The sequence below is a fragment of the Cibotium barometz genome, chromosome 7 (genome assembly GCF_041138505.1).
Source record: "Cibotium barometz isolate CiBa-2024 chromosome 7, ASM4113850v1, whole genome shotgun sequence".
NCBI classification, from domain to species: domain Eukaryota; kingdom Viridiplantae; phylum Streptophyta; class Polypodiopsida; order Cyatheales; family Cibotiaceae; genus Cibotium; species Cibotium barometz.
Window position 1 is genome coordinate 53,630,948 of NC_141052.1, and position 22,972 is coordinate 53,653,919.

Here is a 22,972-nt window from a genome sequence, read left to right on the forward strand (position 1 = left end):
ATGTTTTGAACAATAACATCTAAACATTTTTAACATCTAAACATTTTTAACATGCAGCTATTTGAATTATTTAAGAAAAATGCAACAACCACTTGACAACTCAAACCAAAGTCACGGCCACCACGCTACCTAACAACAAACCAGATGTGACTAGCAAACTTGACTGGAGATCAACCAATAACATATATCAATGGATTTTCAAATTACACCGATCTACGCTCATACATGAACAATTGCAGCAAACAACTACGTGATAACAAGAAGAAAAACTTGAAGGCGGCACAACAGGTGAGCCGCTATGTATATAAACACAAAGTTCTCCCTTCCCTTACTTAGTAACTCTCGAACTGACCAAAAGAATTGTAATATTACCACCCTTCTACAGGACTATAGAAGGAGATATTGGTAGAGATCGGCATTGAAATAGATGAGACAACTGGATGACTGCTAGAAGTAGAAGCCCAAAAACTTATAGATACTCCGTTATGGATACAACGGTCGACATCAATCAACTCTTGGATGTTAACAAAAAAATCACAAGCGAGATATTGTCCCAAATGATGAAAGAATACGACCACATGACCACCGTCAATAAATGATGAGAAAATAAGATGGCACTTCAACAGAAAACTCTTCAACCAATGCTTCGGGCAAAACACAGATCCATACAAGAAGATTGAGAATACATCAGGTAACTAAATGACCAATAACATAAAATGCAATACGAAAAAAATACATATAAAATATATTAGTAAAAAAACAATTCCAACGCAGGTAATCCAGATCGAGCAAATGGAGACATAAGAGGAGCAACCAACAAAAAGACCAAGACACACAAAGAGCATGAATACGTAGTCTACTCTATCACGTGCTCTAAGAATGGGAGAAAATACATTGGAGTTACAAAAGACTACAAAAAAAAAAAACAGTGCACACTAGAGAAAACCACCGAATAGAATGAAGAAAGATGTTAAAGACTACAAACCCTTCCACGAGAATTTCACGTTCCCCATTTTGCATTCAACTACAAGCTTAGTTATATCTAGAGTATTAGTGCAACAACAGATAGCATTAGAAGAAACATAACTGACAAAGGGTATAACAACTTGAAAGGGCATCTAACACATTATACCAAATACTATTATTTGAAGCATCATAGAAAAATATAGAATTTATATTTTTGAATGTAATTAGATCTTTCTTCAACACTTAATGCGTACGTTTATCTTTGCAATATGAGTAATCAACAATAAATGCAAGGTCTATTTACATCTTTTGCTTTACATGATATCTTGACATCTAAGAATTTAACAAAAGATTTATTGATTTTGTACAACAATTTATCTTTGTATGTTGTGTTTTAGTATGGATTCAACTGCACTTGTACAGGCGGATAGAATGAAGGCTATGGGCCCGGACAACTTTTTGTCCGGCCTTTCAAAGCCTCTGAATGTTAATCCACGTCAACCAATGGAAATCCGGCATGTCATTCGAAGAGATCTTTGACACACAGACTATGATTTTTCACACTGAGGACGAATCGCTCTGAGGAAAAACATTCCGTGTAGGTTGGGACGCCCGTGGGGGAAGAGATGCAAGCCCTCCCCGCATCCGCCTCTCCTGCAGCCGCCGTTGCGCGGGCCAGCCCCAGCAGCAGCAGCGCCCACTATGCATTACTGCCATCTCCCCTTGCTTTCCGGCAGCTTTCGGCTCTCCGATTCTGCAACACTCGGCCTACTAACGCTAACGTCAGTTGCCGTGTTATAACCGCCCGGCAATCCCTCCGTATCTTCGCAGCTGAATCCTCCGTCAAAACAGAGAAATGGCTTCTCCAGCCTATCGGTATGCCTTAACCCCTGTTGTTTTTCTTCAAGTTTATTAATTTGGACATATTGTCATGTTACTGGGTCGAGGGGGGCTGAATTCTAAGGCTCAGCAATTTCAGAAGTTTCTGACTTGTCAGAATCTCCTGCAACTTCTGCAGAGTAAAGATGTGGCAGACATTGATTACATCAGAGGTCACATCATAATTGGAAAATCACATTTGACCTGGCCATCAAGTCCCTCCAGGCTTATCAAGGTTGGATGTAGGGTAGTGATGACTGAAGTAGTTCCCTTCCTAGTGAGTGCATCCGCAACTGGGTTCAACTTTCCAACTATACTCAATCATTTCACCAAATTGTTGGAAAATTTGACTCCAAGGGCCTCACGGTTGGTCTTTTGCGCACTTGGCATGGATTGAAGCCATTTAAGTGCCTGATGATTTGTGAATTCTCGCCCTTAAAGGAAATGCTTCCAATGCTTAAGGGCTTGAGGAGCTCCTTATTATAGACCAAATAATTATTGTCTACTATGTTCAACTTGCTGGCTCATGTATGCAATGAATGATCATCCTCCTATTGCAAAACATCGCCAATAGCATGGTTACTAGCACCTGTAGACAAGGTGCCTCAAAGAGGGCCTTCTTGTGAGTCCCGAATGTGGAACTTCTACCTGATCCTTATGAGGGAACGGATATCATATGTTGTGATGAGGAGTTTCTAATTGAGCGCTTCCTGGACTTTGGCTACTCCAAACAAATGCTCTCTAAACTAATGATATAACCAAGGCAGTGAAGCTTAGATAAGAAAAATTTAGACTTGGAATTGATAAATAGCTTATTGATGTCCAATAGTTCAAGAACTTTCTCGATAGTCTTCTTGTGTTGTTCCTCTGTAGCTTTTAAAGACATGCATCATCTTATAGTTGAATGTGGCGGGTGCATTGGTCACTCCAAAAGGCATGACCAGAAACTCAAATGGGTCCATTTTGTTTAGAAAGCTAGCTTGGGGGTATTCCCGTCGAATATCTGGACGTGGTGGTACCCCACTCGTTAGATCTATCTTGGAGAACATTTTTGCACCAGTTAAGCGTTTGAGAAGGTGCTTGACACGGGGCATGGGTGTTAAATATAATAGTGATGAATGTGGGAATAAACAGGTGCTAGGTGGTTGTGTAACAAACTGAAGAACAACGTAGCTTGGACTCCAGGGATGCCCAAGCCATGTCCATGATCGCTTTCTATGAAGTGATTGATCTTGTCATGTGCATGCACATGGACATGCCTTATCCAAGGCTAGTCCCTGATGGGCAACAGAGTCCTGAGTGTATTGGCTAATGTAGAATGGCCACGTGGCACCCTAGTATAGCAGGTGCACCTGACATACCCAAAGAACACATTCATGAGTAGTATGATGTATCCTTTCAATTAGTATCATAGACTTGATATAGGGTTTTGAGGGTATGAGCCTAGATTGGACAAGTGCAGCTGGTCATTATCCGGTTAGGGTTAGTGAAGAAGAGTCTGAGATATACATCTTTAGCCTTGGAGAAGTATATTTTGTGGATTCCTCCAGTTATGTATGCGTGTATACTCAAAGACGTCCAAACCTTATTAAATTATGCTTTTTAAAACTGAACATTGGTGTCTATGTGCTAGGGTATGAGAGTAAATTGTAGCATAATCAAAAACACACAAAACACACACGAGTCCTAAACTATTGATCTGTAATATGTACAAGAAAGAAGTTAAGCCAAATAACGACTTTTCCCAACCTCGACTTGTGCTCTTGTGGAGACTAGGGCTCCATCCTAACCAGGCAAGCTATGCACACGGGTTTTAAAAGTAAAAATTTGGCAATTTCCTTGGCTCTGACACTCGTAGGGTATGAGATTACGGATCTCTTGTGAGGGCAAAAAGACGAAAGAACCAGATGTGCGAGAGATCAGAGCAAATCAACACAGCATGAAATGGATGAATGAGTGTATGTACAATGATGAATGAAATCGTGTACAAGAGGCCCTCTGATGTGAGGTGACTGAGTAGTAGACCGGTGAAGAAGCAAAGATGAGGTCAGAGCTGAAGCACGGTCAGTGACGAAGGCTCGCGTCGAGGATAGCGGTGGCACTCCGTGAAGATGTCGATGTCAAAGGAAGGGGCTTGGTCGGTGACGAAGGCTTGTGTCGGGGACAGCGGTGGCACTCGGTGAGGTGGTCGGTATCGAAGGCTCACGTCGGTGGATGCGGAGGCACTCCGAGGTATGTCTGTAGTGGGCAGCGGAAATGAAGTGTTGCAGCCTCTGGTGACAAGGGTGTTGCTGTACCTGATGGATGTAGACTCTGATGACAAGGGTGCTGCTGTACATGCTGTCCATCCCTTGCCTTCCCATCTAGGGTTAGGCTGATAGCATTGGTTGTAGCAATCTCATTGCATTCCCAAAGGGCCTCGCAAAGTTGATCAAACACTTCTAGGTGTCACCTAGGATCTCCTTCTCCATTGAACTTGTGGGTTAGCTTTGCTATCTGACCTGAATTGCTTTGACCATTATCTCTAACATTGGTGTGATACCCTCAGAATCCTAGGGGGTATCAAACTGAATCATGTGGTGTATATCCGGATGGTTTCCCAATAAGGGTTGTCGGCCTCAGAGCATGTGTTGGAATAATGGGTCCAACAGCTCATGGTGTAAAACCTATGACTCTCCGCATTAGATAAGAAAAATGCGCACTAGAGTGAGATGTGACAAACGAAGGGGGTTGTGAAGAGGATGGTTCTCTTGTAGCACCCATATTTGGAATGGTTGTGCCAGCTATGCCTAGAGCAAGAAAGGTATGTGCAGTGGTAGTAGGCATTGGATGAGCCATAGTTATTACTGTAGTGATTGTGGGCATATAGCTTTGTGGCAAAGGTTTTGTGGTTGTTGCCATGCTACGAATCATTGGAGCAAGGAATATGCCAAGTGGGTCTCAGGCTTTAATAGCTCTTGACACAAGGAATGCGAAGCTCGTGCTAGCAAGGTCTTGTGGAATAGTAGATGCAGTTAGGTCTATAGTGTATCCAGGTGACACTGCAAAAGTAGGATCAATTGGGCTCATTGGTGGGGTAACAATGTCACTCATAACAAGTGCTCTTGCCTTTGATGTCCTGACCTGTAGCATAGGTGCCTTAGGGTCTACCATGAACCCTTATTGGAATCTCTCATGCTCCACTATCCTTTGAGTGCAATCACAAATAACTTACAAATGGTCTTTCTCACTGGTGGCATGAGGAACCGATTGAACGATATCCTCCCAGCTTACCCCATAGATTTGGACAATGCCCAAATCCATAAGAGTTTCCTCTTCATGACAATAGAGGGGTGCAGGGCTGGGGGCGGCTGGGGTGCAGATCTGAGGAGCAGAGAGGGCTGCGGTCCCGGGCAGATGGTATGTTGCTGTCACGAGGTAGGTGGTGAAGAGCAGAGAGGGCTGCTGTCCCAAGTTGATGTCGAATGAGCAGAGAATGGGCTGCTGTCCCGAGGTGTGCTGCAGGTATAAGGATCAGAGCTTCAGGCGATGAACAGGCTGCAGGTACACAGCAGAGAACTGGGCACTACCAAGTAATCTGCAATGATCAACCAGGTGCTGCAGGTAAGGGTATGGCTATCAAATTAGGAATTGAGATTGTCTTGCATTTTGATGATTGTGTCAATGTTTCTCAGGATCCCCCTTCCCTTCTCCTCCATTGCTAACTAACAAGTCTTAGAACCATTTGCCAACTTGAAATAATCAATGTAAACCTACTTGTGATTGTATGAAACGATGCTTATATATGGGGTTGGGTTGCTGGTTGGTCAGAGAAAGCTGTTCAGCAGCAGAAGACAAAAATACCACATAAAATTCCCTTTTAGGGCTGGTTGTCACACATCTCTATCATGTACAAGAAAGAAGTGTTACAACTGAATCTCTAGTACAAAAGATGACTAAGAAATGAAGACATCAAATACAGCCTAAACACATAAAATTCCCTTTTAGGGCTAGTTGTCACACATCTCTATCATGTACAAGAAAGAAGTGTTACAACTGAATCTCTAGTACAAAAGATGACTAAGAAATGAAGACATCAAATACCACATAAAATTCCCTTTTAGGGCTGGTTGTCACACATCTCTATCATGTACAAGAAAGAAGTGTTACAACTGAATCTCTAGTACAAAAGATGACTAAGAAATGAAGACATCAAATACAGCCTAAGCACTGCTGAAAGAAGATCTCTTGGCCAGCCCACGTGTAGAGAAACAATTTGTAGAAGGCTTGCACTGAGGGGAAGCAGATGATTTTGATGATTTTGTTATGCACATGAATATATGCAATGTTATTGCTGGTCAGCCATCTTTAATCATGTCAGGCTGTTATAATTGCCCTTGACCAATAACAAAACTTCACATGTTTCCATGTGTGGGCTGCCCATGGCCTGTCCGTCCAGATGCACACCTCTGAATGCTGCCCGGCTGCCATCTCTACTGCTCGAATGCCCTCCAAGCATGGCTGCCTTGTGGCCTGCTGCCCGACTGCCAACTTTGTTGCCCGCCTGCCATGTGGCTGCCATAGGTGAGGTGTGTCACAAAAACTCACACAAATCAACTGTCCTGGACCTAAGTGACATTGCTTAATTTCACCTCTCTTTCCGAACTGATGTATGCATGCAGTGTGTGTACCCAAGGATGTCCAAATCTTATGAAACCATACTCCTTAGTTCTCTGACACAAACTAACTCTCCTGGACCTAAGTGACAACTGGTTAAGTTCACACCTTTTTTTGAGTCGCACCATTTTCATGTTCCCAGTTCCCATAGCTGTGGTTGGGCCCAGTACTTGCGCTGTGTGGTGTTTGTGCAAATGTTCTTTTAAAATATTCTCGCTGTCTTTCTCTGCTTAGTGCATTAAATGGCCAATTTTTTCTGCAAGAGCACCTAACAGACAGGTCAAACGGTCTCATGCAGTAACCTTTAGGTGGCTCGTGATTTTAACAGCTTTTCTTAGACTTGCATTCTTCCTTAATTTGTTTGGTATCTATTAGGGCATGTAGTAGCCTGTGCTTTTATTTGGGTTCTTTAAAGTTTACCAGCTTGACACTGGATAGTGGTTCCTTCTATTCACATTCAGTGATGTAGACTTGCTCTTTGTCTTGTGTAAAATGGTTTGAAGTGGATTTTGTTTTTGTCTCACTCTTTTTATATTGTAACCAATGCTGACTGTTAGTGCTTGTTGTAATGCCGCTTTACTCAAGCGTGGTCAAAGCCATGTCAGTTTCAATGTGCTGAGGTAGTGACTCTACATTTTCATAGGTGATGGAGACTGCAGTCACCTTGATGAGGCGGTCCCATTACCAGGAGCCTTTGAACTGTCAGCTGTGAGTTGAAGAGCCATATGCCTGTTTCGCTTTTCAGCAAGGACTTGTTTGTTGTATTATACACTAGCATTCATGATTTGTGCAATGCTGCAGGATGCAGCTACAGTCGGTCGGGTGCCTGAAAAGGCTGACATTGTCATCCCAATTGCTACAGGTGGTTTATAAGATGCACTTCAGATGTATTGAACTGTGTTAGTCAGTATAATCATGTGCCAAGCAACATTTCATGACAATCCAATTTTGGTTCTTGTGGCCTTTGTACATCAGTCTCGGGACTTCATGCCCGACTTGAGAAGAAGAGTGGGACTCTTTATGTGACAGATTTGGACAGCACTAATGGCACATATATCAATGATAGGCAGATCAGACCTGGAGCTGTTACCCCTGTGCCTCCTGGAAGCCGAGTAACTTTTGGTCAGTGTATTGTATTTTCAAGGCGTGTCTGAACGTGATAAATTAGGGATCATTGTGTCTGGAATAATGCATTCAATAAGCCACATGCAACTAGTGTAACCTGGCAGTATGGGACTAGTTATGCTAATTCTAGTCTACCATCAAGTTGTTGATAGAGTCCTTTGAATCCACTTAATCTACTGAAACTTAGTAGGTGAAGACAGATTGCATACAGCAGCGATCTGTAATAAGTGCTGAGATAGTGAGCAGAGCAATGTGGGGTCTGGCTTAGTCGCAGGCCAGGTTTGCTTGAAGAGGAGACTGGTTGGGGAAGCTGGGACTGGGACCAGCTGGGTTGTGAAGTTGGAGAGTAAGAGTGTGGGGGTGGGGCCAGAGGTGGAGACCAGGGCACAATGCTTGAATGGTAGTGAGGGAAGACAATAAATGCTGATGTTTTTGAAGTTGGAGTAAGAGTGTGGGGCTGGGGCCAGAGGTGGAGACCAGGGCACAATGCTCGAATGGTAGTGAGGGATGACAATAAATGGTGATGTTTGTGAAGGGCCTCAGAAAAAGTGCTTCTATTGAGGTTGGTTAAATTTAATCACCACTCATTAGAGGATTACTAGTCAACATGTGGTTTTACTCTTGTCCTCGAAGACAAATCCACATGCATTAGACTCAATATTTGCAGCCTGCAGACTGCGACATAGTAGGTTGCTAAAATTAACCTCCACTCAATAGGGGATTACCCACATGAAAAATACCGAGTTGTGGAAAGAACTGAAAAAAAGGAAACTAGCTACCAATGCTATAGAACATGCATCCACATGTGTCAACGAGAGCTACTAGCTAGTAAAGTGACCTTACTAGAAGCTGAATAATCTGAGAGACATGTTTGTCATCACTCCTTAACCATAAGGGATACTTTGAGTGTGAGGCTGAAGTATGGTTGTTAGTCTTGAATTCTATCTGTTGCCTGGCTTGCTGTGAGATGCAGAAAAGGATCCGTGGAATACATTAGTGGGGGTATGATCCATGATCACCAAATTTGGTTGGCAGTTAGGGTTGCTTGTGTATAAGCGTGAATCTTTAGGCTACTTTAAAGCATAAAAGTGAGAATACATAGAGATGAGGGATATATATATATATATATATATATATATATATATATATATATATATATATATATATATATATATATATATATATTAAGCGTCTACTAAAGACCCAATGGGCCTATGAGAACAAAGTGATACAATAATGTCCACGGCATATCTCATCATGGAATGGAAAATAAAACAGAAAGAAAACATAAACATAGCTATCTCACTTGGAGAGAGAGAAAGAGTTGTTACTGGATGATTCTCTCAACCCTGACCTACTGGGTATTGTTGTTGTATTGTCTTGTGCATCCCGGCTTGAATGCCACGTGGACATGCTCTACAGACAAGTGCAAGGACTTGAGGACATTGTGCAATTTTGTGAGCCCCTGTCCAGGGATGAGTCGTTGGTGTACTGTTGAGGGTAGTCAGGTCAGGTTATGCAAGCCCCCCACTGTACTGTTGTGCCAGTCCCACACAGAGAATGTTAACTCAGTAGCTAGAGTTAATGATCTACAATGTGCCAGGACAGTTAATAGACTATTATCAGGTGCCCAGACAACCCCAGTTGAAGTCATAGGTTTAGGTCTAGGCAATGGCTAGGTGTGAATCCTCTTGTCAAAGGTACTAACAGCAGCCATCTAGACCTCAGTTAAAGTTATAGGTCTAGGTCTAGGCACTGGCTGGGTTCGAATCCTTTTATCAAAGGCACTAACAGAGCCATCTGGAGTTGGAAGGTGTGTAGGCCATCTATGGGCATGTGGAGTGTTGTGTGTCGATGGAATCCCTGTAACCTTGGTCTCCATTAATTCTAAATCTTGAACAGCTTCAAAGATTCAAAGCTCTCAATTAAAACCCCCTCCTTCAGCCTATGGTGAACTCTCCATTGGGGTGCCTTAGTCAACTTTGTGTGCATTTGCCAATACTGCCTTTTGGGCTTGAATCTCGCTCTGAAACTTTGCCAACTTGTTCTCCTAATACTTCCAGAATAAGTGATCCCACTTGAGAGCAAAGTCTCAATTGACTACTCAAAATACTCCAGCTGAGATTTAATCACCACTCATTAGAGGCTTACTAGTCAACATGTGGTTTTACTCTCGATCCTCCAAGACAAGTCCACATGCATTAGACTCAATATTTGCAGCCTGCAACATAGTAGGTTGCTAAAATTAACCTCCACTCAATAAGGGATCACCCAACCAACATGTTTTAACATCTAAATCCTTGAAATGAAGTCCATGCGTGTACAGTAGAGAAAAAAAAAAGTACTATAATGTCTTCAAAAGACCTAATGGGTCTATGAGACCAAACAAAGTTACAATATCTCCATGAAAAATACCGAGTCGTGGAAAGAATTGGAAAAAAAGAAAATAGCTGCCAAGGCTATAGAACATGCGTCCACGTGTCAACAAGAGCTCCTAGCTAGTAAAGTGCCCTTACTAGAAGCTGAATAATCTGAGCTACATGTTCTTTATTGCTCCTTAACCATAAGGGATACTTTGAGTGTGAGGCTGAAGTATGGTTGCTAGTGTTGAGTTCTATCTGTTGCCTGGCTTGCTGTGAGATGCAGAAAAGGATCCATGGAATACATTAGTGGGGGGATGATCCATGACTGATGACCACCAAATTTGGTTGGATGTTAGGGTTGCTTGTGTGTAAGCGTGAATCTTTAGACCAGTTTAAAGCATAAAAGTGAGAATACACAGAGATGAGGGGAGAGAGGAAAGAGTTGTTACTGGATGATTCTCTCAACCCTAACATACTGGATATTGTTGAGTTGTATTGTCTTGTGCATCCCTGCTTGAATGCCATGTGGACATGCTCTACAGACAAGTGCAAGGACTTGAGGCCGGACATTGTGCAATTTTGTGAGCCCTTGTCCAGGGATGAGTCGTCAGTGTACTGTTGAGAGTAGTCAGGTCAGGTTATGCAAACCCCCCACTGTACTGTTGTTGCCAGTACCACACAGAGAATGTGAGCCCTTGTCCAGGGATGAGTCGTCAGTGTACTGTTGAGAGTAGTCAGGTCAGGTTATGCAAACCCGCCACTGTACTGTTGTTGCCAGTACCACACAGAGAATGTTAGCCCACTAGCTAGATTTAATGATGTACAATGTGCCAGGACAGTTAATAGACTATTATCGGGTGCCCAGACAACCCCTGTTGAAGTCACAGGCCTAGGTCTAGGCACTGGCTAGGTGTGGATCCTCTTATCAAAGGTACTAACAGCAGCCATCTAGACCTCAGTTAAAGTTATAGGTCTAGGCAGTGGCTGGGTTTGAGTCCTCTTATTAAAGGTACTAACAGTAGCCATCTGGAGTTGGAAGGTGTGTAGGCTATCTATGGGGATGTGGACAGCCCTATGGGCAGCCAAACAGGCGGCCAAGTGGCTGGTCAGGTTTGTTGGGGTAAAGGCATAATGCCCACCCTTATAGTGTGTACAAGCCCATAAGTTATAGTACATAGTACACTTAGTACTTTTAATGTACTAAGTGCACTATGAAACCGATCCCGTCAAGTGGGAAAGACTCCGTTGGACACCCACACGCTTAATAGCACAACTTTAAAACCACAAATTTGAAATGGACAACTTTAAAACAACTTGAATTTAAATGAACAGAATTGGAAAGATGGACACCAGCACTGGGGCCGGAACGGGCCGACCCCCCCCTCAATATATGATATATTTATTGGGAGTATTTAATGAATACAATGCTCCATGGGTTCTGAGAACCAGATAATGTCCATGTACATATGAAAACAGTACCAAACAAATAGGCTCGGATTTCGATGAAGAATACTCGAAGCAGTACGACCACTAGTGTGGTCCAATCACTACGGTCGTGTGCTTTCACTGGACTCCGCGGAGAGCGCCTCACTGGTGTTCCGAGACCACGCACAAACAGGCGCTCTCGTACTAACGCCTGGCTCTCCCGATCTCAGCACCTTTGGACCGAGGTTCGCCAATACAGCTTGGACAACCCGGCACCGAACGGGTGTGGCCGTAGAGGGATGAATCCCTTATCAGGTTTAAACATTAAATGCTTTACTAAAATCTGAAAATCACTTACTTGTAGATGGTTGATAGAAAACCAATACTTGTGGTATGCTGAGGATGAAACCTCCCTTGTTGAAGAAAGAGTTGCCTCGTGTAGAACTATCAAGACAAGCACCACCACGAAAGGCCACAGCCGCCTGCTGTGAAAGAATGAGCACAACTTACAGTAGCCGCCTGTGAGAGCAGCCACAACAGTCCTTGTGGAGGTGGAACCCACGTCTGAATGCAGAGGAGAAAAGCAGCGCCAGTCTTCAAGTATGCTGCCGCCTGTGGGGGGTAGTTGCAGCCAGCCTGTAGAGGGGCAAGCGCAGCCGGCAGCAGAGGGTACAGCCCGTTGGAGGAGTCGCCTGGAGAGGTGGAAAGAGAAGGCAGCCGCCTGCAGGGGTGGTTGCAGCCAGCCTGTAGAGGGGCAAGCGCAGCCAGTAGAAAAGATGGCAGCCGCCTGCAGCAGCAAGCTCAGTCGCCTGTAGAGGGGCAGGTGCAGCAGCGGCAGCAGAGGGTACAGTCGTGTAGAGAGTGGTTTGCCCGAGTACAAGCGCAGCCTGAGGAGCGAAGGGTTGAAGCGCTGGTAGTCTCACGAAAACAGGGTGGAAACGTACGCTGCTGCTATCCACGATGGAGAAAGCCTTATTTAATAATAATCATGTGGAGATAACCTTGGTCATACCCACGTTTGCATGTGGGGGGCTAGTGGGGGTAGGTGACCATGCCCACCCCCACACTCACTTAAAAGTGAGGCTCCCCACCTTGGCCCCTAAGTGGGTGCCCAAAGGGGGTGCCCACTTTTAAATAAGTGTGAACCCCTAACCTTATAAAACAAAGGGGTTAGAATTAAATATTAAAAACTACATGTGCAACATACTTACCACCTGTTCACATGCACTGAAACTTGTCAGAATACAGGGCAGACTTCACGACTCACTGGCAGGCGTCCCGCTCAGTAAGTAACACGTCAAGCAGGCAAACACACGAATACATGTCATGCGAAAACAGTTTCAAACATGCAAAATATGTGTGCATGTGCAAATAGTAACATGGACATATCTCCCGTTCATGGAACAAGTACAAAATATCTGTCGGCACAAAACTGGCACGACATAAAAACATAAAAACCTGGTCTTCCTATGGAGTGACAGTCCCATAGGTAAGACACAGTTCCAGGCACGAGTTTCCCTATGGTGTGACAGTCCCATAGGTAAAACACGGCACGAATACTGGCTCTTCCATGGCGTGACAGTCCCATGGATCGAACACAGTCCAGGTCATACACGGGTGGCACTGATTTGGCTCCCGTCCATACGACACCATCCTGCTAACACACGGGTGGCACCAGTCTGGCTCCCGTCCATGTCAGCAAAATACTGGCCTCTTCACATGAGACACCGGCCTGGCCTCAAGTGAACGAGACGCAAAAACTAGGAATGGACCAAATGGTCGGCCAATTGGTGACATCCCCCCGGGCTTCTAAAGAGTTGACCTCAACTTAAAAGCCTCAAGATATGTCTGCAACAATTGCGGAGCTTTTGCCTATCAAATTTCACCTTTTGGCAAGTGATACATGCACGCACATAAGCCTCAATGTCTTTACGCATGCTTGGCCAAAAGAAATACCTCTGAATCATGCGAGTAGTAGGCATAATACCTCTATGACCAGCATATGGTGGAGCGTGACATTCGTCCATAACCTTTGGACGCAAATCCTTCACCACACATAGACAATTATCCTTCATGAGATAACCCTGATTGATTACATAAGAGGCATGTGAATGACCAGCCATCAAATCAGTCCATATATGGCAAAAATCAGCATCCAAATGATACAAATCTCTCATAGCAGATAGGTCTCCATGAGAGGCCACTGAGACTGCAGCAATATAAGGCCTCCTAGATAGTGCATCGGCCACCACATTTTTCTTTCCTGGAGTATGCACAATCTGAAAATGAAACATGGAAAGAAAATTTGCCATTCTCATCTGCTTCTCTGAAAGCTTGGTTTGAGATAGAAAGTATCTCAAGCTTTGATGATCTGTCTTGACTACAAATTCAGCCCCAAGAAGGTAGTGTTTCCAAATCTTTAAGGCGTGAATTACAGCCAAGAGCTCTTTCTCATAGATATCCATATGAAGCTCGGCATCATGCAAACGACGGCTCTCGTATGCAACTGCATGCCCTTCTTGATTTAGAACAGCTCCTATGCAATCACCACAAGCATCACATTCAACCACGAATGACTTGTGCAAGTCAGGAACAATCAATACTGGACCACATATGATCGCATGCTTGAGCTGCAAGAAAGCATCCTGTTCCTTTGAAGTCCATTTGAAAGCAGTTTTCTTCTTCGTGAGATCATGTAGAGGAGTGGCAATCATAGCAAAATGCCTTATGAAACGCCTGTAGTACGAACATAATCCCAGAAAACTACGTACTTGATGTACGTTTTGCAATTCGGGCCAATTCCGAATGGTCTCTATCTTTGCAGGATCCATTGTAACTCCATCTTTGGATACAAGATGTCCCAGATAATGAATCTCTGAAAGGAAAAACTCACTTTTCTTGGCATTGACGAAAAGTTTATGCTTCCGTAACTCTTCGAACACTGTGACCAAATGAGTTCTGTGTTCCTGCTCATTCTTGGAGAAAACCAAGATATCATCAAAGAAGACTCCTGTAAACTTGCGATGGGGTCGGAATATCCTATCCATCATACGATTAAAAGTAGCAGGAGCATTAGTGAGACCAAAAGGCATTACCAAGAATTCATATAATCCGAAAGCTGTCCTGAATGCAGTCTTATGGACATCTTGTGGCACCACGCGTATCTGGTGATAACCACTCTTCAAATCAAGTCTGCTAAAGCAAGCTGAACCATCAAGCTTATCCAAGATATCATCAATACGTGGAATAGGGAATCTGTTCTTGATGGTAAGCTTGTTCAAAGCTCTATAGTCTACACACATACGGAATGATCCGTCCTTCTTTTGAACAAGAAGCACAGGAGAGCAGTAAGGTGAGGAACTGGGCTGAACCAAACCTTTCTCTAAAAGCTCGTTTACCTGCTTCATAATTTCTTCTTGTTGTGCAGCACTCACTCGGTATGCGGGTTTGTTAGGAGGAGAACTACCTGGCACAAGATCTATGCGGTGATCTTCGGGCCTTTGGGGAGGTAATTCACCTGGCAACGAGTCAGCAAAACAGTCGTTGAATGCATTAAGAAAATTCAGCCTATCATTAGACATAGCATCCACAGTTTGATGATTTGGCACAAGACTATCACGCACAAAAACCAAGTAAGCTGAAAGACTCTTTTTCATTGCTTTATTAATTTGGATGTGTGATACAATTGGGATAGAATCCCCTTCTTTGCCAGCATTAATAAAATGCATGCGGCCTTTATGCATAAAGGAAATTATATTGGACTTGTAGTCTTTGCGAGGCTCAAGCCTATGGTGCCACGGCTTGCCCAACAATACATCACATCCATTCAGTGGAGCAACTAGGAAATGCTCATTATCAAGGTAGCCCTGGATATGGATACGCAACTTCCCAATCAAAGGGGTAACCTGCACCTCTTTGCCAATAAATGCAGCTTCAGCTTCAATCTGAGGTCCCATATTTTCAACCTCAATTCCCAATGCAGCTGCCATTTGCATAGAGATGAAATTGTCAGTTGCACAGTCATCAAACATGAAGAGTGCGGGCTGATCCTTGATTTGCCCCCAAGCCTTGCAAACCATACGTTCTTTAGCATCATGACCTGTATTACCTTGCACATCAGGAACTGCATGAACATTTGCTTTGGTGTGCTTGTCCTCGTGCTTTGGTTTGCGATCTGGGCATTGCCGAAACATGTGGTCTTTGCTACCACAAGAAAAGCATTTTCCATCCTTAGCATATTGCTCTCTTTGCTCCGGGGTTAAGCCGAATTTGTTCTTTCTTGGGCCCTGTTCTTTGGATAAGTAATTTTCAGCTTTACCACCCTTGTAAGGCTCCCGGAAGTTCTTTTTAGATGGCTGTCCGCCCTTTTGCTGATTTGGGGCAGCCTTGTCCTTCGCCTTGGAACCTCCTTGATCCTGCTTGATCTTGAGCACCAATTGCTCTGTAGCAAGGGCAGAAGCTGTGAGTTGTTGCAACGTATGTTTTGGGTGCAATTCAATACCCGATCTATATGCTGGTTGCAATCCAGAACGAAACTTCCTTTTTCTTTCATCCTCTGTGATTAGCATGAAGGGAGTCACTTCCAGCAACACTTTCCAAAATTTGTTAACATACTGTTGCACACTCTCATTATCTTTTTGTTCCAGCCTGTCCCACTTTTGAGTGAGAGTTTGCTCCGCATTGGGTGGCAAGAACTGAGCATAAAATCTATCTTTGAATTCCTTCCAAGTAGAGATGGGATCCTTGGTGATCTTTTCGGTGATCCACCAATGGGCAGCAGTGCCTTTCAGAAACATGCTAGCATGGCGCACCTTCGACTTTTCTGTAAAGTCCTCATCGCTAAAAGCAATGTCGAACTGTGCCACAAACGCTAACACCTTAGAAGCATCATGTTCACCATGAAAGACATCAAATTTGACAGATTTATCACCTGCTTTGAACTCCTTGAGCTTCCTGGCATGAGGCTCATGGTCCTCTCTTTTTCTTTTCCCCTTATCCAACGGGATAGCCCTGTCTGCATGGGTTCCATGGGCCGTCATAGAAGCTTCATGGGGCACGGTGGCATGTGCTCCACGAACTCGAAGCTCAGATGCATGTGACTTACCTGCATATGGCATGGTCTCTCCATGAGACAACTCAGAAGGCAAAATTTTTCTGGAAGCAGACCTGTCACCATGAGATACATATCTTGCATGCATGTGACTTTCGTGCCCTCCATGAGCACTGGCATACATAAATCTGTCAGGCTTAGTGCCTTGGGGAGAGGATGCATGACGAGAGGTGACAGTCACCTCTTCCTTTTACAAGTGGTCAGACGAGATGAGGATGCATAGTTCATGTGGGTGAGGATCATGACAAAGGGCTCGAGACATCTACCTTGCAGTGTGCTACTTTGCACTAGCCACATCCAAATATGCCACCCGTGGGGAGTCTCCATACTTGCTACTTTATGATGATATATGAAGTTCTTCAACCTAGGGGATATCCTCCTTGCTGGAGACTTCAATGCCCGCACCGCTAGTGCATAGGTACCTTTCTTCGAGACGAATGATCCCATGTACCAGGAGATCGACATGGTGGGCACGGATCTCGAGCGGACATCACAGGACATGGCGACCCACACGGACTATGGGGAGCATAGTTGCAAACATACGGCACATACGGCCATTCGTTGTTATGGTACATCGCAAAAAGTATGAATCAATCCCTGGTAAAGTTTCATACGCGACCCTATGTTTTATGCATAAAAAGTTCATATTACAGTGAAACATGAATATTAAAATCGAGTCATGACACTAACAAATGTTAAAGACCTTTACTTCAAAAATTCAAACTGTGGACACTATACAGTACACTGTAGAGACCAACGAGTCACATATCACAACTTGCAATATTGAGACTTTCATAGATGATTAAAAAGAGACATTAATAATGCATATGATGGAAGTGCGAATTCAAAGTTGAAAGTCTTAATGCTCGGAAGTTGGAACTTGGGATCAAATGCTACACGAGACAATCATAGAGAAGATAAATCATAAGAGATGCTAGAGAGTGGGCACTCAAAACTAGAGTCTAGAGGGTTGAGATAAATCATAGGAGTAAGGATTCATGAGTCATTCGCCATCCTCGTTTTCTTCCTCCGCATTGGAGCTAGAGGACAATGAAGCATCCTCCTCATCCTCATTTGCCTCGCAATCATGCTCATTACCATCTTGACCTTCATGAACAAAGCATCCTACACGGTTATTTTCTATACCCATATCTTCCACAATCTCTTGTGTTTCCTCTAAGGCAATCAACCTCTCATCATCTTTCTCCTTGTTGACCATCTCCAAAGTCACCTGCATCTTGTCATGTCCTCTAGCCTTGATCTTCGATATGAGTTGAAGCTTGGTGTGTATGTACACCAACTTCTCGGTGTTGGATGGCTTCAGCCTGTTCCTTTTCTTGGTATGTATAAGAGAAAAAGGACTCTAGTTTCTCTCACATGGTGAAGCCGTGCTCCCTTGAGAGAGCACACGAATAGCTAATATGGAAAGCTTCATATGTCGGTGGCTTGAAGCTCGGTCCCACTTCACCAATTGCTTTCATCATGTCCAAAAAGTAATAACTTCTCACTTTGCAATGAGGAATGTCCTTTGCATAAAAGAACCTCCTAGTGGCGATTGTTGCATTCCTTCTTGCTTGTAGGTGCCAAGCGTTTGCAAGCTTGCCTTGGACTTGACTAGCTTTAGACACTTTTTGTCTCTTACATGAAGGACCCGCAACGTTACTTGCATTGGTGGAAGCCACTGCTTCTCCCAAATCATTCACCTGAGCATCAATGTCTTCACATGCATTCGTAGAGACTGCACCCACATGCAATCTTCTACATACATCTTTTGCATTTTGTGGACCATTTGTACATTTGCCAACTCCTGACGTGCATTGCATAAGATATAAGCTCGAATGCGCAGAGGCCCCCCATTCCATTGATGGCCACAATATTTGTATTTGACAGTAAACATCCGCTTTCTAATTCGCGCATAATGGTGACATGCTCTCATTGGAGTCCTTTGGGTCTAAACATTTCAATCTTGATAAGAAAAATATCAAATCATGCCATTAATAAACTAACAAAATTTGGGGCTGCTTCTTATCTTTCAATTTGAAAGTTTACACGTCAATTTTGTTTATGATTTGAAAAAAGCCCCAAATTTGATAGAGGTCAAATTTAGGGCTTTTCTTAAAATAGTCATAAACAAATTGATCATAGCCTTAAGTTAAGGCTATAATTGAACAAATTTGTTTCAATTTCATGAAAACCTCCAAATTCTTGATACATTTGTATCAAATTTAGAGCTTTTACCTCAGAAATTGATAGCTAAAAAAAAAAACCCAAATTTGAAGGAGCTCACTCTATCAAATTTGGGCCTTTTTTGGGCTATCAATTTCTTGGCTAGATGCCTTGATGTAATAGTATTAAAATAAAGCTATAATTGAAGAAATTTGTTTCATTTTTATGAAAACCCTCAAATTCTTGATACATTTGTATCAAATTTAGAGCTTTTACCTCAGAGCTATTACATTAAGGCATCTAGCTGAGAAATTGATAGCCAAAAAAAGCCCCAAATTTGACAAAGCCGAGACATTAAGGCATCTAGCCGAGAAATTGATAGCCAAAAAAAGCCCCAAATTTGACAAAGCCGAGGCGTGTAACTCTGCTCTATATACACAAGAAGATCCCGGAGTTGATACAAAAATGACAAGGGGGTTGGGGGCCATTTTATATGGCCCCCCATCAGCAGTCGGCCTGCTGTAGGGCAGCCGACACGACACAAAACACCCCCACGACTGAAAATCCACAGTTGGCCACGAGCAGAGGGGGTCGGCCAGCATCAGGGAAGTCCACGACTCATGAAATGCAGTCGGCCACTTCTAGAGTCTCCACGGTTGCAGTCGGCCAGGTTCAAGGTCCTCCTGCCACTACCAGACTGCTTCCCATGCCACAGAAAAATAGGGAAAAAATAGGCCGCTACCATTGCCTTTTGAGAGAGGGATTTGGACCACTGGCTAGAGTCATGGTGTATTGTGATCAGAGATGCTTGGGTTTTTATCTCTTGGAGATCCGCAGGCTCAGAGAGTCCATTATCAGGAGCAGACGCCCGACTGGCAGGGAGTCCACACAGAGATAGATTACTGACTTCTTTAGAGGGACTACCCGGGAGGGGACACAGCCGACAACCAAGCTGCAGGCACCCTGTGGGACTCTAGTTGAGAGAGCTATCCAGTTGGGCAGATCCAGATGCTCGAGGGTTCGCGGATCCTCACATCGGAGACGGTGCCTACACCAGAGGATTGAGAGCATCATTGCGAGGCAGCGGGCTTGTCTGACTAGGCATCTCACTATGGCAGATATCCAGGCCATCCGGCAGAGGCCTATGCTAGAGCTCCCCGAGCTTTGTCAAATTTGGGGCTTTTTTTGGCTATCAATTTCTCGGCTAGATGCCTTAATGTAATAGCGTGCACTATCAATTTTTACGAGTCTTTTAAAAGAAGCCCCAAATTGGACCGAGCTAAGCTTTCAAATTTGGGCTTTTTTATTTTGCTAACAATTTTTGGGCTAAACGCTCTAAATTGGATACAAATGTATCAAAAATTTGGGGTTTTTTTATGAAATTAAAAAAAAAAGGGTTCAATTATGGGCAGATTTCATGCTAGATTTCAGCCCCAAATTCTTTGAAGTGCCCAATGCTCACAATGCACATTGCACAAGATGCCAAGGTGTGAACTTCGCAGTGTTAGGTTTTTTTTTTTCCTCGAAAAAAAAACCTAACACTGAACAATGTGCAGGCTACCAATTACCACAAAAAACAACGTGGTTGAGGTTTGAAAGTTGAGCCTTGCGCAATACGTAGACGGTAGGTAGTATGTACCTAGAGCGTGAAGGGGCGGATGCGCAGAAGCACCTTCAAGTACTCCTTATTGTCACCCCTCGAATTTGGTACTTCCAAAGGGTTGCCTTGGCTGTCCATTGTGTTCAAAGTTTGCTAAAAGCGGGATGTCCAGTACACAGGTTCGTTTCCCCACTAGAAAGAGGGAAACAACCGTGCTCTGATACTAATGAAACCGATCCCGTCAAGTGGGAAAGACTCCGTTGGACACCCACACGCTTAATAGCACAACTTTAAAACCACAAATTTGAAATGGACAACTTTAAAACAACTTGAATTTAAATGAACAGAATTGGAAAGATGGACACCAGCACTGGGGCCGGAACGGGCCGACCCCCCCCTCAATATATGATATATTTATTGGGAGTATTTAATGAATACAATGCTCCATGGGTTCTGAGAACCAGATAATGTCCATGTACATATGAAAACAGTACCAAACAAATAGGCTCGGATTTCGATGAAGAATACTCGAAGCAGTACGACCACTAGTGTGGTCCAATCACTACGGTCGTGTGCTTTCACTGGACTCCGCGGAGAGCGCCTCACTGGTGTTCCGAGACCACGCACAAACAGGCGCTCTCGTACTAACGCCTGGCTCTCCCGATCTCAGCACCTTTGGACCGAGGTTCGCCAATACAGCTTGGACAACCCGGCACCGAACGGGTGTGGCCGTAGAGGGATGAATCCCTTATCAGGTTTAAACATTAAATGCTTTACTAAAATCTGAAAATCACTTACTTGTAGATGGTTGATAGAAAACCAATACTTGTGGTTTGCTGAGGATGAAACCTCCCTTGTTGAAGAAAGAGTTGCCTCGTGTAGAACTATCAAGACAAGCACCACCACGAAAGGCCACAGCCGCCTGCTGTGAAAGAATGAGCACAACTTACTGGTGGTGGACAATGTCCTGAGGGTAGAGAAAATGGCAGCCTGTCAGTAGCCGCCTGTGAGAGCAGCCACAACAGTCCTTGTGGAGGTGGAACCCACGTCTGAATGCAGAGGAGAAAAGCAGCGCCAGTCTTCAAGTATGCTGCCGCCTGTGGGGGGTAGTTGCAGCCAGCCTGTAGAGGGGCAAGCGCAGCCGGCAGCAGAGGGTACAGCCCGTTGGAGGAGTCGCCTGTAGAGGTGGAAAGAGAAGGCAGCCGCCTGCAGGGGTGGTTGCAGCCAGCCTGTAGAGGGGCAAGCGCAGCCAGTAGAAAAGATGGCAGCCGCCTGCAGCAGCAAGCTCAGTCGCCTGTAGAGGGGCAGGTGCAGCAGCGGCAGCAGAGGGTACAGCCGTGTAGAGAGTGGTTTGCCCGAGTACAAGCGCAGCCTGAGGAGCGAAGGGTTGAAGCGCTGGTAGTCTCACGAAAACAGGGTGGAAACGTACGCTGCTGCTATCCACGATGGAGAAAGCCTTATTTAATAATAATCATGTGGAGATAACCTTGGTCATACCCACGTTTGCATGTGGGGGGCTAGTGGGGGTAGGTGACCATGCCCACCCCCACACTCACTTAAAAGTGAGGCTCCCCACCTTGGCCCCTAAGTGGGTGCCCAAAGGGGGTGCCCACTTTTAAATAAGTGTGAACCCCTAACCTTATAAAACAAAGGGGTTAGAATTAAATATTAAAAACTACATGTGCAACATACTTACCACCTGTTCACATGCACTGAAACTTGTCAGAATACAGGGCAGACTTCACGACTCACTGGCAGGCGTCCCGCTCAGTAAGTAACACGTCAAGCAGGCAAACACACGAATACATGTCATGCGAAAACAGTTTCAAACATGCAAAATATGTGTGCATGTGCAAATAGTAACATGGACATATCTCCCGTTCATGGAACAAGTACAAAATATCTGTCGGCACAAAACTGGCACGACATAAAAACATAAAAACCTGGTCTTCCTATGGAGTGACAGTCCCATAGGTAAGACACAGTTCCAGGCACGAGTTTCCCTATGGTGTGACAGTCCCATAGGTAAAACACGGCACGAATACTGGCTCTTCCATGGCGTGACAGTCCCATGGATCGAACACAGTCCAGGTCATACACGGGTGGCACTGATTTGGCTCCCGTCCATACGACACCATCCTGCTAACACACGGGTGGCACCAGTTTGGCTCCCGTCCATGTCAGCAAAATACTGGCCTCTTCACATGAGACACCGGCCTGGCCTCAAGTGAACGAGACGCAAAAACTAGGAATGGACCAAATGGTCGGCCAATTGGTGACACACTATGTGTACTAGTGCAATATACATGTGTGATAGGGGAGTCACACACTCACTTGGTGAGTTGACTTATCCCCACAACTCTCTCTCTCTCTCTCCCTTGTTCTTCTCTGTGTATGTCTCCCACACATGACCTAACCCTAATTCTCGTCTCTCCCACACAACTGGTATCAGAGCAGGTGTCCTTCGAATCTCTGACGCAGGCAGGCAGCAGCTCGATTTTCTATTAGCCTGTGTGTGAAGAGGCCAGAAGCGAACTACTGGATAGCACTTCAGTACGCAATTCCCCAGGATTTTGAGCAATGGCTGCCAACGCCACAATCTGTTTCGTCATGTTCGTTGCTGCCTTGTACTCATTCAAGGCCAGCCCAAGTCGCGTGTAGCGCCAGCGCTAGGCGGCAGCA

The 22,972-nt window shown here is 44.4% G+C and overlaps 1 protein-coding gene across 1 annotated transcript in view; it reads left to right on the forward strand.

Moving 5' to 3' along the window:
• The first annotated feature begins 1,500 nt into the window (after window positions 1-1,500).
• LOC147637176 (zeaxanthin epoxidase, chloroplastic-like) overlaps window positions 1,501-22,972 on the forward strand; it is a 32,586-nt gene continuing 11,114 nt past the window's right edge. Inside the window, exons 1-4 of the mRNA XM_086800786.1 lie at window positions 1,501-1,842; window positions 7,145-7,209; window positions 7,303-7,363; window positions 7,477-7,623. Coding sequence (XP_086656912.1) covers window positions 1,593-1,842; window positions 7,145-7,209; window positions 7,303-7,363; window positions 7,477-7,623 — 523 coding nt within the window. The 5' untranslated portion in view covers window positions 1,501-1,592. The remainder of the gene's footprint in view (window positions 1,843-7,144; window positions 7,210-7,302; window positions 7,364-7,476; window positions 7,624-22,972) is intronic.